At 69.0% G+C, this 12,414-nt stretch overlaps 1 protein-coding gene across 2 annotated transcripts in view; it reads left to right on the top strand.

Annotated features, from left to right (window-relative positions):
- Positions 1-12,414, top strand: part of LTBP4 (latent transforming growth factor beta binding protein 4) — a 35,566-nt gene that overhangs the window by 16,414 nt on the left and 6,738 nt on the right. The window contains exons 5-25 of one of the 2 annotated variants that reach the window (XM_038382332.2): positions 1,126-1,341; positions 1,543-1,754; positions 2,885-2,987; positions 3,485-3,559; positions 4,189-4,311; positions 4,793-4,957; positions 5,482-5,631; positions 6,049-6,153; positions 6,330-6,458; positions 6,596-6,721; positions 7,247-7,372; positions 7,559-7,684; positions 8,073-8,198; positions 8,455-8,580; positions 9,094-9,213; positions 9,435-9,560; positions 9,635-9,760; positions 10,077-10,199; positions 10,602-10,733; positions 10,902-11,027; positions 11,307-11,450. In XM_038382332.2, coding sequence (XP_038238260.1) covers positions 1,126-1,341; positions 1,543-1,754; positions 2,885-2,987; positions 3,485-3,559; positions 4,189-4,311; positions 4,793-4,957; positions 5,482-5,631; positions 6,049-6,153; positions 6,330-6,458; positions 6,596-6,721; positions 7,247-7,372; positions 7,559-7,684; positions 8,073-8,198; positions 8,455-8,580; positions 9,094-9,213; positions 9,435-9,560; positions 9,635-9,760; positions 10,077-10,199; positions 10,602-10,733; positions 10,902-11,027; positions 11,307-11,450 — 2,805 coding nt within the window. The remainder of the gene's footprint in view (positions 1-1,125; positions 1,342-1,542; positions 1,755-2,884; positions 2,988-3,484; positions 3,560-4,188; positions 4,312-4,792; positions 4,958-5,481; positions 5,632-6,048; positions 6,154-6,329; positions 6,459-6,595; positions 6,722-7,246; positions 7,373-7,558; positions 7,685-8,072; positions 8,199-8,454; positions 8,581-9,093; positions 9,214-9,434; positions 9,561-9,634; positions 9,761-10,076; positions 10,200-10,601; positions 10,734-10,901; positions 11,028-11,306; positions 11,451-12,414) is intronic. The other variant, XM_043501447.1, reaches the window with a different exon arrangement.

Raw genomic sequence — 12,414 nt, 5'->3', positions numbered from 1 at the left:
GTAACTGGCCCCAGCACCCTAAGGGTTAATGGCTGAACTGCGTGGGAGGAACATCTGGATCCAGCCAGGCCCCCCCCGCCCCCCACGCCGGCCAGCTGTGCCTTTGTGCTGGGAGCCTGCAACAGCCAGACAAGGGACGAGCTGCCTCACTCCTGACCCGCAGCCCCCTGCTACCCCGGCCCAGCCCCCCACGGCCCTGCCGGCGCCCCTCACTCCCGACCCACAGCCCCCTGCTACCCCGGCCCTGCCCCCCCACGGCCCTGCCGGCGCCCCTCACTCCCGACCCGCAGCCCCCTGCTACCCCGGCCCTGCCCCCCCCGGCCCTGCCGGCGCCCCTCACTCCCGACCCGCAGCCCCCTGCTACCCCGGCCCAGCCCCCCACGGCCCTGCCGGCGCCCCTCACTCCCGACCCGCAGCCCCCTGCTACCCCGGCCCTGCCCCCCACGGCCCTGCCGGCGCCCCTCACTCCCGACCCGCAGCCCCCTGCTACCCCGGCCCTGCCCCCACGGCCCTGCCGGCGCCCCTCACTCCCGACCCGCAGCCCCCTGCTACCCCGGCCCTGCCCCCCCGGCCCTGCCGGCGCCCCTCACTCCCGACCCGCAGCCCCCTGCTACCCCGGCCCTGCCCCCCCCGGCCCTGCCGGCGCCCCTCACTCCCGACCCGCAGCCCCTGCTACCCCGGCCCTGCCCCCCCCGGCCCTGCCGGCGCCCCTCACTCCCGACCCGCAGCCCCCTGCTACCCCGGCCCTGCCCCCCACGGCCCTGCCGGCGCCCCTCACTCCCGACCCGCAGCCCCCTGCTACCCCGGCCCAGCCCCCCACGGCCCTGCCGGCGCCCCTCACTCCCGACCCGCAGCCCCCTGGGGCCAGCCCAACCCCATCTATCCAGACGCGCTGGTTCAGCCAGATACAAGCCAGGCCCTGTCACAGCCCCCCACCAAAGGCGCTTGGCTCCCACCCACGATGTGACACAACCGGACCTCCCCAACTGGCCCCTCCCACCGCAGGCAGCCCTGGGAGGGGCACTCGGGGGAGGGGGTCCCTGGGCTCTGCCCTTCACTCCCCAATAGGCAGCAGACCCCTGCAGCTCCCCCCGGTACCCCCTGACTTCTGCCTTTGCCTTGCAGTCCTGTGCCCCCTGCTCTGCCATAACGGGGGGGTCTGCATCAGGAAGGACAAGTGTCTCTGCCCCCCCAGCTTCACCGGCAAGTTCTGCCAGATCCCGGCCCCCCGGCCCCCGGCCCCGGCCCCAGTGCAGGAGGAAGACAGCCCGGGGGGGCCACAGCCCCTCACCAAATCCGTCTACACCCTGCCACTCGCCAATCACCAGCAGGAGCGGGACGGTAAGGGGCCCCGGGGGGCTAGGCTTGGATCGCCGGGGGGGGGGAAGTGTCTCCCCGGGGGGGAGGGCTAGTGCACCGTGGGAGCTGAGCTGGGGGCTTTGCAGGGACTGGCCCCATATGCAACCTCAGCCCCTTGGATTGGCCCGGTCCTTGGCTCTGCCCCATCCCTCACCCCGGCACTGCCCCTCTCTGCCCCCTCAGGTGCCCTGTCCATGGTGAACGTCCATGTGCAGCATCCCCCCGAGGCCTCGGTGACCATCCACCAGGTGGAGCGGGTGAGTGAGCCCAGTGCCCCGCGGGAGCCGCCCGCCAACGCCCTCTACAGTGTCCTGGCCCAGAGCAGCCCCCGCGCCAGCGGGTACAACGAGGACGCCGGCTACGGGTACTGCTTCCGGCAGCTCCACGCCGGGGAGGTAACGGCCCGGGGGGCTGGATGCAGGGGGGCGGGCTCAGCAACAGGCAGGGGGAGCTGGGCAGAGGCAGACATTTGTACAGGACCTCACACCAACCGGGGCCACGTGGGACGCTCACCTGCTGGCACTTGTGTACGCGGAGTGTGCTGGACCGGCCCCCCCCCGTGCTCATGTGGCACAAAGACACTCAATCACCCCCTGGGTGTGATCCCCGCACATGCACTCCCACTAGCCCATGCCCCCTTGGCACACTCGGCATGCAAACAGCTGTGTCCCCGGCACACACACTCCCGCCAGTCCATGCCCCATTGGCATGTTGGGCATGCAAACAGCCATGCACCCTGGCACATGCACTCCTGCCAGCCCATGCCCCATTGGCACACGTGTCCCCCAGCGAGTCTGCCCAGGCAGGGTACTGGGGGGTCCAGAGGGTCCTGCCCCCCCACTCCGCAGTCAGACTTGACTCTCAGCCAGCCAGGAAAACAGAAGGTTTATTGGGCGACAGGAACATGGTCTAACACAGAGTTTGTAGGTGCAGAGAACAGGACCCCTCAGCCGGGTCCATTTTGGGGGGCAGTGAGCCAGACAACGATGTCTGCACTTCACTCCATGTCCCCAGCCAGCCCCAAACTGACTCCCCCTCCAGCCCCTCCTCCTCTGGGCTTTGTCCCTTTCCCGGGCCAGGAGGTCACCGGATTCCTTTGTTCTCCAGCCCTTTAGCGCTCACCTGGCAGGGGGAAGGGCCCAGGCCATCAGTGGCCAGGAAACAGGGTGTCGCCATTTATGTACCCTGGCCCTTTGTTCTGCAACAATTACACCCCCTTATCCCACCACCTAGAGACTTAAGACCTGCCTAGGGGAAACTGAGGCACCCCTACAGTATTCAGAGGAAACATTCAGAACAGTCCTGCTTTGTCACACCTGGCACACGCACTCCCGACAACGGAGATCCCGTTAGCACCCTTGGCCGCGTGAATCGATGGACGCTGGGCGGGCGCTGGGCAGCAGCTGGGCACGATTCCAGCCAGGCAGCTGGGAACGTCTCAGGCCGGGGTCGCCCAGGGGCCACGGCACAGCCTGGACCCCCCAACCCTCAGCTGGCCACGCTGACCCGGCCCCTGTCCCTGTAGTGCAGCGCTCCCCTGCCCGGCCTGCGGACTCAGGACGTCTGCTGCCACGGTGCCGGCGTAGCCTGGGGCGTCCACGAGTGTCTGCCCTGCGCCACCCAGACAGGTAGGGCTGCGGCCAAGGGGCGGGGCCAGGGCCAGGGTGGGGTCAGTGAGGGGCGGGGGCTGGGGGTCAATGCAGGGTGGGAGCAGGGGCTGGGGACAGTGTGGGGCAGGGGTAGGGCCAGGGTGGGGTCAGTGAGGGGTGGGGACTCGGGGTCAATGCAGGGTGGGGGCAGAGGCTGGGGTCAGTGTGGGGTGGAGTCAGTGAAGGGTGGGGGCTGGGGCTAATGGGAGTCAATGCAGGGTGGGGGCGGGGGCTAGGGTCAGTGTGGGACAGGGCCAGGGTGGGGTCAGTGATGGGCGGGGCGGGGGCAGGGGCTGGGGTCAGTGTGGGGCAGGGCAGGGGCTGGGAGCAGAGCAGGAGCTGGCGGGGGGGGTCCACCCTGGGGCTGTTGGGACACTGGGGGTGGAACAGGGAGCTTGGGTAGCTCTGGGGAGGGTAGTCTATGGGGGGCAGGGGGAGGGGCACTCCTGGCTCTTAGCCCCACTCTCTCCCCACAGCGAATGCTCCTGCCGTGGGGCAGCAGGAGGCCCCATGCCCCAAAGGTTTCCAGCGACTCAATGGCTCCTGCCAGGGTGAGTTGGGCCGAGCCCTGGGATGGGTGGGGGGGTGGGCGTGTGCCCGGGGGTCTCAGGGGACCCAGCGTCCCAAGCCCTTAGTTAACGAGGGACGGAAAAGTCCCAGCTGCCCCCCAACCCCCTGAGTCCCAGGCCAGGAGCGTCTCCCACGGCCCCCACAGAACAGCCCCCAAGGGCCCCACCTCCGACCTCTGTCCTTGTTCCCGGGCAGACGTGGTCCCCGGGCCTCCTCCAGGCCCTTTGCCCCAGCGGCTCACGCCCGGCTGCCTCCCTGCCTGGGCACCCCTCCCTGGGCGTCGGGTGCCCAAAGTCCGGGCCATTGGAGCGGCCGGTGTCTTCATGGACTCCTATTGGGCATGGGGCCAGGCCCACCCGCTGGCATCGGTCACGCCTAGGTCTCCACGAGGAGCCAACTGCCTCTGCCCATCCCCTCATTACACCACGCAGGGGAAACTGAGGCACACACAACCTTCATCCAAATTATTCTGAAAAATTCCCACTCAGCCACACATGGCACCAGCCCTCTGCTCCCCCCACCCCTTCTCTCTAGGGCACCAGAGCAGCCAGCTCCCTGGGGTGGGGGGTGCCGGCTGGCCCTGCTCTGACCCCCTCCTGTTTCTTCCCAGATGTGGACGAGTGCCAGGAGGGCGGGTTCTGCCAGAACGGGCTTTGCACCAACGCGCCTGGCAGCTTCTCCTGCCTCTGCCACACGGGCTACATCCTTGACTCCTCCCGCAGCAGCTGCATCTGTGAGGGGGGAACTGGGGGGTCCCTGATCTCTCAGAACTGCGGGGGGAGAGCAGGGTCCCAGGACACCCAGGGTGGGGGGCTGGCTGGCTCGGGGGGCTGGGGAATGGGCCCTGGGGGGACTGACTCGGGGGGCTGGAGAATGGACGAGGGTGGGGGCAGGGAATGGGCCGGGGGGGCTGGCTCGGGAGGGCTGGAAAATGGGCGGGGGCCTGGCTGGCTCAGGGGCTGGGAACGGGCCGGGGGGGCTGGCTCGGGGGGGCTGGCTGACTCGGGGGCAGGGAACGGGCCGGGGGGGCTGGCTCGGGGGGCTGGAGAATGGGCTGGGGGGGCGGGGAACGGGCCGCAGGGGGGCTGGCTCGGGGGGTGGGGCATGGGGCCATTCCCCGGTGGGGGCCCCGGCTCCCCTCCGGCCCGGGAGCCCCGGCAGCGGCTCGGTGGGGGGCTGAGCGCCCGTCTGTCCGCGTGTCCCTCTGTCCCCAGCCCACCACGTGATCTCGGAGGCCAAGGGCCCCTGCTACCGGGTCCTGCGGGACGGCGCCTGCTCCCTGCCCACCCTGCGCAACATCACCAGGCAGATCTGCTGCTGCAGCCGCGTCGGCAAGGCCTGGGGCTGGGGCTGCCAGCGCTGCCCGCTCTTCGGCTCCGGTGAGCCCCACCCGGACGCCTGGGTTCTCTCCGAGCAGTGGGGCTGGTGGAGGGGGGAGCCAGGCTGCCTGGGTTCTCTCCGAGCAGTGGGGCTGGTGGAGGGGGGAGCCAGGACGCCTGGGTTCTCTCCGGGCAGTGGGGAGGGCAGTGGGGGCTAGTGGTGGAGGGGGGAGCCAGGACGCCTGGGTTCTCTCTGGGCAGTGGGAGGGCAGTGGGGGCTAGTGGAGGGGGGAGCCAGGACGCCTGGGTTCTCTCCGGGCAGAGGGGATTAGTGGAGGGGGGAGCCAGGACACCTGGGTTCTCTCCAGGAGTGGGGGCTAGTGGTGGAGGGGGGAGCCAGGACGCCTGGGTTCTCTCCGGGCAGTGGGAGGGCAGTGGGGGCTAGTGGTGGGGGGAGCCAGGACGTCTGGGTTCTCTCTGGGCAGTGGGAGGGCAGTGGGGGCTAGTGGTGGGGGGAGCCAGGACGCCTGGGTTGCCGCATGGCTGGGGGCTCCGGGCTCCTGATGCTGCCACTCCCTGTGCAGATGGCTTCAAGGAGATCTGCCCAGCGGGTCCCGGCTACCAGTACTCTGCCTCCGACCTGCGCTACAACACCCGCTTCCTGGGCCCCCACCTGCCCCGCGTGCCCGTCAGCCGCCAGCAGGGGGGGCGCACGGCCGCCCCACCCGCCACGGGTACGAGCTGCCCGCCGTGCCCCTCCCCACCACATCTGTCCGTCCCCCACCTGTCCCCTGCCCCCTCCATGTCTCCATGCCCGGCGACCCTCCCCCACCCACCCCCCCTTCCGCACAGCACAGCTCCCCATCCGTGCCCCTCCCCCCTAGACCCCCGCACTTGTCCCCCCCACCCATTGCGCTCTGCTCCTCTCCCCCTCCCCGCCTGCATCTCGGACCCGTCCCCGGCAGGCCCAGATGGATGGGCCATGGTGCCTGAGTCCCCCCCACCCCGGGGCAGGGCTGGTTGGGGAGGGGCAGGGGAGGTGAAGCTGCCCGGGTGTCCCTTAGTCTCACCCTCCCCGCCCCGTACCCACGTATGGGCCCAGCCCCTCCCCCCACTCCACCGTGCTTACCCCCCTCCTTGTCCCCCTGCAGCCCGCTGGAGTGCCCAGCCCACGGCACCGGGGGGGCAGCGCCCTGCCCAGCCCCCCCCAACCCTGCCACCTGCCCCCAAAGCTGCCCAAGAGGGTCCAACCTCAGGTAGGGATGGCGGGGGAAGGAGTGAAAGGGTGGGGAAGGCAGCAGGGAGGGGGGTGGAGATGCTCGGGGTGGGGGCGCTGAGGAATGGGGGACTGCGAGGGGTTTGGAGGAGTGTGGGGGGGCTGTTGGGGGTGGGGATCAGGGGACAGACCCCAACCACTCCCCATTCTCGGCAGAGCCCAGCAGCGTGTGTGAGCGGAACCCCGAGATCTGCGGCCCGGGGCGGTGCGGCCCCCGCCAGGGCGGCTACACCTGCCTCTGTCACCCCGGCTTCTGGCTCAGCACCCAGGGCACCCACTGCATTGGTGAGGGACGGCACCGGGGGGTGGGGCGGGGTGGGCCGGGGGGGGTCTCGGCATGGCCCCCGCTCTCTCTGGGCCGCCGAGGGGGCCCCCCCATGTCCTCGCATGGCTCAGGGACTGTCTCTGTCTGTCTGCGCCAGACATGGACGAGTGTCGGCAGAGCCCGCACCCCTGCGCCAACGGGCACTGCGAGAACACCGTGGGGAGCTACCGCTGCGTCTGCACCCCCGGCTACCGCTCTGCCCCGCCGGGCACTGAGTGCCGAGGTGAGAGCCAGGGCGGGGGCCCCTGGGCGGCAGGCGCGGGGCGGGGGCCCGGGGTCCTGCTGTCTGGGCTCCACAGGGTCTCGGCCGTTCCGGGCAGCCAGAGCCCAGCCAGCCTGGAGCAAAGGCTTTTGTCCAGGCCTGTCTGTCCGTCCGTCTGCTGTCCTTCCTCAGGCCGAGGTGAGCCCAATTCCTCTGGCACCCCCCCACTCCTGCCCTCCCCCTCCCAGCGTTCGGCCTCCAGCCGGGGAGAGAGGTGGGTGGCCGGACCCTCTGGCTCGTTGATTGCCAGCGTCCCGGTGGCTGGATCTGCCATTGTCTTCTCCTACACCATGGAGACGGGGGAGGCCGGAGCATGGACCTCGGGAATAAGGCCACAGAGGGGGGAAACTGAGGCATGCACAGGCTTTATAAAAGTATTACAAAAAATTCCCCCTTTGTCATCGCTAGGTCCTTGGGGTGGGGGGAAGTGAGTCTCTGACCCCCTCCCCCACTAACACTGCTCTTTCCTCCCCTCTGCCCGAGCAGACATCGATGAGTGTGCCCAGAGCCCCCGCCCGTGCGCCCAAGGCCGTTGTGAGAACACGCCTGGCTCCTACCGCTGCGTCTGCCCCACCGGGTACCGGCCCAACCCCCCTGGCACCAGCTGCACTGGTAACATAGCGTCCTCCAGGGCTGAGCAATGACATAGGTTTGGGGGGCTGGGTGATGCCACTTGGGAGGTAGCTGTGCCATGGGGAGCCGACGGGACTGGGTGGGGTGGTGCCATAGGGGGAGGGACGGGTGGGGGGATGGAGGTGCAGGGGGACCAGGGGTTCACAGCCCCCCTGTGCTCTGCAGACATCGACGAATGCGCCCAGATCCCCCGCCCGTGTGCCCAGGGCCTCTGCGAGAACACGGCCGGGAGCTACCGCTGCACCTGCCCCCGGGGCTTCCGCGCCAGTCCGTCCGGCAGCGAGTGCCTGGGTAGGTGCCCCGCCCCCGGGGGTTCCCCTCCACTGCCCTGCCCCCGGGGGTTCACCTGTCCCCCAGGGGTTCCCCTCCATTGCCCACCCCCGGCGGTTCCCCTGCCTCCCAGGGGTTCCCCTCCATTGCCCTACTCCCGGGGTTCCCCTCCACTGCCCTGCCATCACAGATTCCTCTGCCCCTGCCCCCTGGTGAGCCCATTTTTGCAGGGAGCCTGGCTACCGTTCCCCTGGGCACGGGGACCCTGCGGGGGCTCCCAGCCCCATGGCTCCAGACAGAGACCCGAGCAGGGGCGGGTGCAGCAGGGCCTGGGGGAGGGGCTTGGGGATCCCCAGGGGGTCCCATCCCAAGGCCGAGCAGCTCTGATGCCCGGCCTTGACCATTGCAGACCTGGACGAGTGCCAGCGCAGCCCCCCACCCTGCGAGCCTGGGCGCTGCGAGAACGTGGCCGGCGGGTACCGCTGCCTCTGCCCCAGCGGCTTTCGCCCCAGCCCCGCGGGCACCGAGTGTGTGGGTAAGAGCTGGGCTGGGGGGCGGGTGCAGAGCTGCCCCCGGTGTCTGGCTGGGCTGGGGACGTGGGGCGGTTTTGACTGGGACAACCTTTCCCCCCCCCACCAGCACATTCCTGCTCCAGGGCGGGGTGGACCCAGGGGCATGAATTTGTGGAGCCCAGGGCACTTCCCCAGGGGGAAGCACGCATCTTGGGGGCAGTGGGCTGTGTCAGGCAGCGTCCCCCACCCCCTCCCGGCGCGCTCTCTCTCTCCCCATAGACGTGGACGAGTGCCGGCAAAGTCCACGGCCCTGCAGCTATGGGCGCTGCGAGAACACGCCCGGCGGGTATCAGTGCGTCTGCCCGTCCGGCTTCCGGCTCGACCCCCAGCAGCGCCAGTGCCAGGGTGAGCTGGGGGAAGGGAGTAGGGCACTGGAGGGGCAGGGAGAGGGCTATGGGGGGCAGGAAGGGGCGTGGGGAGGTAGGGCACTAGATGGGGCGCTGGGGGGCATGGAGGGGGACACTGGAGGGGCAGAGAGGGGACTCTGGGGGGCAGGAAGGGATAGGTGACTGGGGGCAGGGGGTCCTCTCTTGTACACTGTCGGGGGGCTCTGTGCCAGTCCTGGGGCCTCCATGTGCCCTGGGGGCCCCATGTCTCTGTGGTGCTGTCCAGCAGGTCCGATGGGACCAGCCCCTGGCAGTGCCCCCCGTTGGCAATGATGCCGGGTGGCCCCGTCCCTAGGGACCCGACCGGGCAGTCTGGAGCCGGACCTTAGCCTGGGAAAGCCAAGTGGGTGCAGCCCCCGGCCTCTGCTCCAAGCCCCCAGCTGCCCCGGGGCTCCCCGCCCAGCCGGGTGTCTGAAGGGGCTCGGGGGGGACAGACGGGTCGTTAACCCCACATCCCCGTTCGCCCGTGCAGATATCGATGAGTGCGAGAACCACCTGGCCTGCCCGGGGCAGGAGTGTGTCAATGTGCCCGGCTCCTTCCAGTGTCTGCCCTGCAGGGATGGGCACCGGCTCCAGAACGGGCACTGCACAGGTACAGGCTGGCCCCGGCACTGACCCCCACCCCGGGCCCCTTCCCGGCCCTCCCATCAGCAGGTGCTGGGCCCCCCAACATCCCTCCGCGGGCACTGGCCCCCTCCTGCCCTTCCCCCCCAGATTCCCTCCCCAGCCCTTCCCCTGCAAGCACTGTGCCCCCCAACCTCCCCCTTTGTGTGCTGCCCCCCCGCCCGCTCTGACTCTGCCCCTTGTTTGCAGACATTGACGAGTGCGCGACAGGCTCGCCCTGTGGCCCCCACGGCCACTGCTCCAACACCGAGGGCTCTTTCCGCTGCCAGTGCGGCCAGGGGTACCGGGCGGGTGCACCGGGGGGCCCCTGTGCAGGTAAGTGCGGGACATGGGGCAAGGGCCGGCCAGGCTGGGCCAGACCCCCACCCTGCTGACACCCCCCTTTGCAGATGTCAACGAATGCCTGGAGGGCGAGTTCTGCTTCCCGCACGGCGAATGTCTCAACACCGACGGCTCCTACACCTGCCTGTGTGCCCCAGGCTTCGCCCCTGTGCCAAGCGGCACCGCCTGCCTCGGTACGGGACCCAGGCATCCGGGGACCACAGCGCCTCCTGTGGGGGGATGGGGGAGGACCCAGGCATCCGGGAACCACAGCGCCTCCTGCATGGGGACCCAGGCATCTGGGGACCTCGGCAACCACTGCATGGGGACCCAGGCATCCAGGGACCGGGGCACCTCCTGCAAAGGAATGGGGGAGGACCCAGGCATCCGGGGCCTGCAGCACCTCCTGCACGCCTCCTGTGGGGGGACCCAGGCGTCCGGGGAGCAGGGGACACAGTGCATGTGAGGAGAGGGTCCATCCCGTCTGCTGAACCGTGTCTCCCTTCGCAGATGTTGATGAGTGCCAGCGCGGGGGTGTGTGTGAGGGCGGGCGCTGTGCCAACACAGACGGCTCCTTTGACTGCCACTGCCGGGCCGGCTTCCGTGCCAGCCCCGACAAGCGCACCTGCCAGGGTGAGACACTGCGGGGGAGCTCTGTAGGGAGGGGGCTGGGGTTCCCGCTTGCTGTGGCTGGTTCTGGTCCCCTCTGTGCAGAACATGCACTGCACCCCCCAGATCCAGGCTGGGACATGACACCCCCTGCCCCCGGGGCAGGGCCTGGGGTAGACCAAGCTCCGGAGGCAGGGCAGGGAGCTGGGCACATGTGCTCTGCCGCCCCATCCCATGTTTGGGGTGTTCTGTCCCCTTCCCACTGGGGTGTGGCTAAGCACCGCCCGGACGCTGCGGTCCCACGACAGGTGCATTGCTCTGCTGGACTCTTCTCAGCTCCGGGGGCGGTGGGATGGACCCTGGGGGCTCAGCTCAGCACCCTCCCATCTCTGCTTGTGCCGCTGACTGCCCCCCCCCACCCCCCAGATGTGGACGAGTGCCAGGAGTACGGGGGCGCCCTCTGCGGGGCCCAGCGCTGCGAGAACCAGCCCGGCTCCTACCGCTGCGTCCCCGCCTGCGAGCTGGGCTACCGGGCCGGTGCTGCCGGGGCCTGTGTCGGTGAGTGCCAGGGGCGGGGGGCAGGAGCAGGGGGTGTTTGCCTGGGGAGGGGCCGTGCCAGTGAGTGCTGGGCTTGAGTTTGGAGAACAGGCCATGGAAGCGGGTCTGTGGGAACCGTGGCGGGGGGACTGTGGACGCCGTGGTGACCGGCTGTTGGCTGTGTTTCAGACGTGGACGAGTGTGCGAACGGGACGCTGTGCGGGGACCATGCCATGTGCCACAACCTGCCTGGCTCCTTCCAGTGTCTCTGCGACCAGGGCTACGAGACTGCCCATGACGGGCGCCACTGCCAGGGTCTGGAGGGCTGCTGGGGTCTGGGGGGGGCAGGCCAGGGGTGGGGAGGCTGCCGGGGTCTGAGGGAGCAGGCCAGGGTCTGGGGGGGTGCTGGGATTCTGGGGGTCAGCCAGGGTCTGGGGGGCTGTTGGGATTCTGGGGGGCTGCCAGGATATGGGGTGGGGGGTCGGGATCGGGGGGCTGCCAGGGGCAGGCAGGGGACAGGGCGGGTGCAGGAGCTGGAAGCTGGGCCGTGGGCCCCCCCCACCCTGCTCACCAGCTGCCCCCCCACCTCCCCAGATGTGAACGAGTGTGAGACGCTGCAGGGCGTGTGTGGGGCCGAGCTCTGCGAGAACGTGGAGGGCTCCTTCCTCTGCATTTGCCCCAGCAGCGCCCAGGAGTTTGACCCCATGACAGGTCGCTGCACCCACCCGCCCAGCCCCCGTGAGTGAGGGGGGGGCAGGGAGTGGGGCAGGGCAGTGGATGTGGGGGCAGGCACCAGAGGGAGGGGGGTCAGCCAGGGGTGGGCAGGAAGTGGGGGGGCACAAGGGGAGGGGGCTGGTGAGTGTGGGGGAGAGGGGTGTGATGGGTTCCCCCCGGGGTGCCGCTTGGAATGGGGGTACCACTGAGCCTGTCTCACCCACCAGCCTGGGCTCCCTTCACACTGCACTTTACCAGCACACACAGGTAGGGCCACACCCAGCTGCAGCTACACACGCAGCCACAGAGCTCAGCCCTTCATGGGAAGACTCGGCTAAGGACCTGCCCAGCTACTCAGGCGCACCCCGCTCTGGAGGACCAACCCCAAATTGTACCATCTTGCGCATCACAGAGATCTGCACAGCGTGAGCTCATGACATTTGCCCCCTCCCTCAATGTGGAGAGAGACCCAACAGCTTTGGCCCCCAGTTATGTTTTCCACGCACTGATCTTAGACAAAATAAGTTTATTACTTACAGAAGATAGATTTTAAGTGATTATAAGGGATAGCGAACAGATCACCCAGCAAATAAACAAACTAAGCTTAGTGTACTAAAGAGAGGGTGAGAATTTGCTGTTCGTGTCCGAATTATCGATTTAGGCAGTTTGCAGAGATTCTTGAGGGGCAGGCTGCTCTTGCTTGCGGCGTGAAAACCCAGGTGTTCCTTTCGCAGGCTAGAAATCCCTCGAGACTGACTCAGCCCTTCCCCCAGTTCAGTCCTTGTCTCTCCGGTGTTTCCAGGAGTCTCCTCTGGGCAGGGCCTTGTGAAGAACCTCGATGGTGTCACTCCCCTGCCTTAAATAGCTTGGGCATTGCGGGGTCAGTGGAAAAACACTGGTAGCCCAGGATGGGGTCCAGGACCAGGCGACGTGGTCACATGACCCCAGAGTGTCATCGCAGCCAGAAGTCAGAGGCTGTTTGTAGGGT

The sequence above is a fragment of the Dermochelys coriacea genome, chromosome 23, assembly GCF_009764565.3.
Source record: "Dermochelys coriacea isolate rDerCor1 chromosome 23, rDerCor1.pri.v4, whole genome shotgun sequence".
NCBI lineage: Eukaryota > Metazoa > Chordata > Testudines > Dermochelyidae > Dermochelys > Dermochelys coriacea.
The sequence above is the reverse complement of the archived record's forward strand: the minus strand, read 5'-3'. Positions and strand labels throughout refer to the sequence as shown.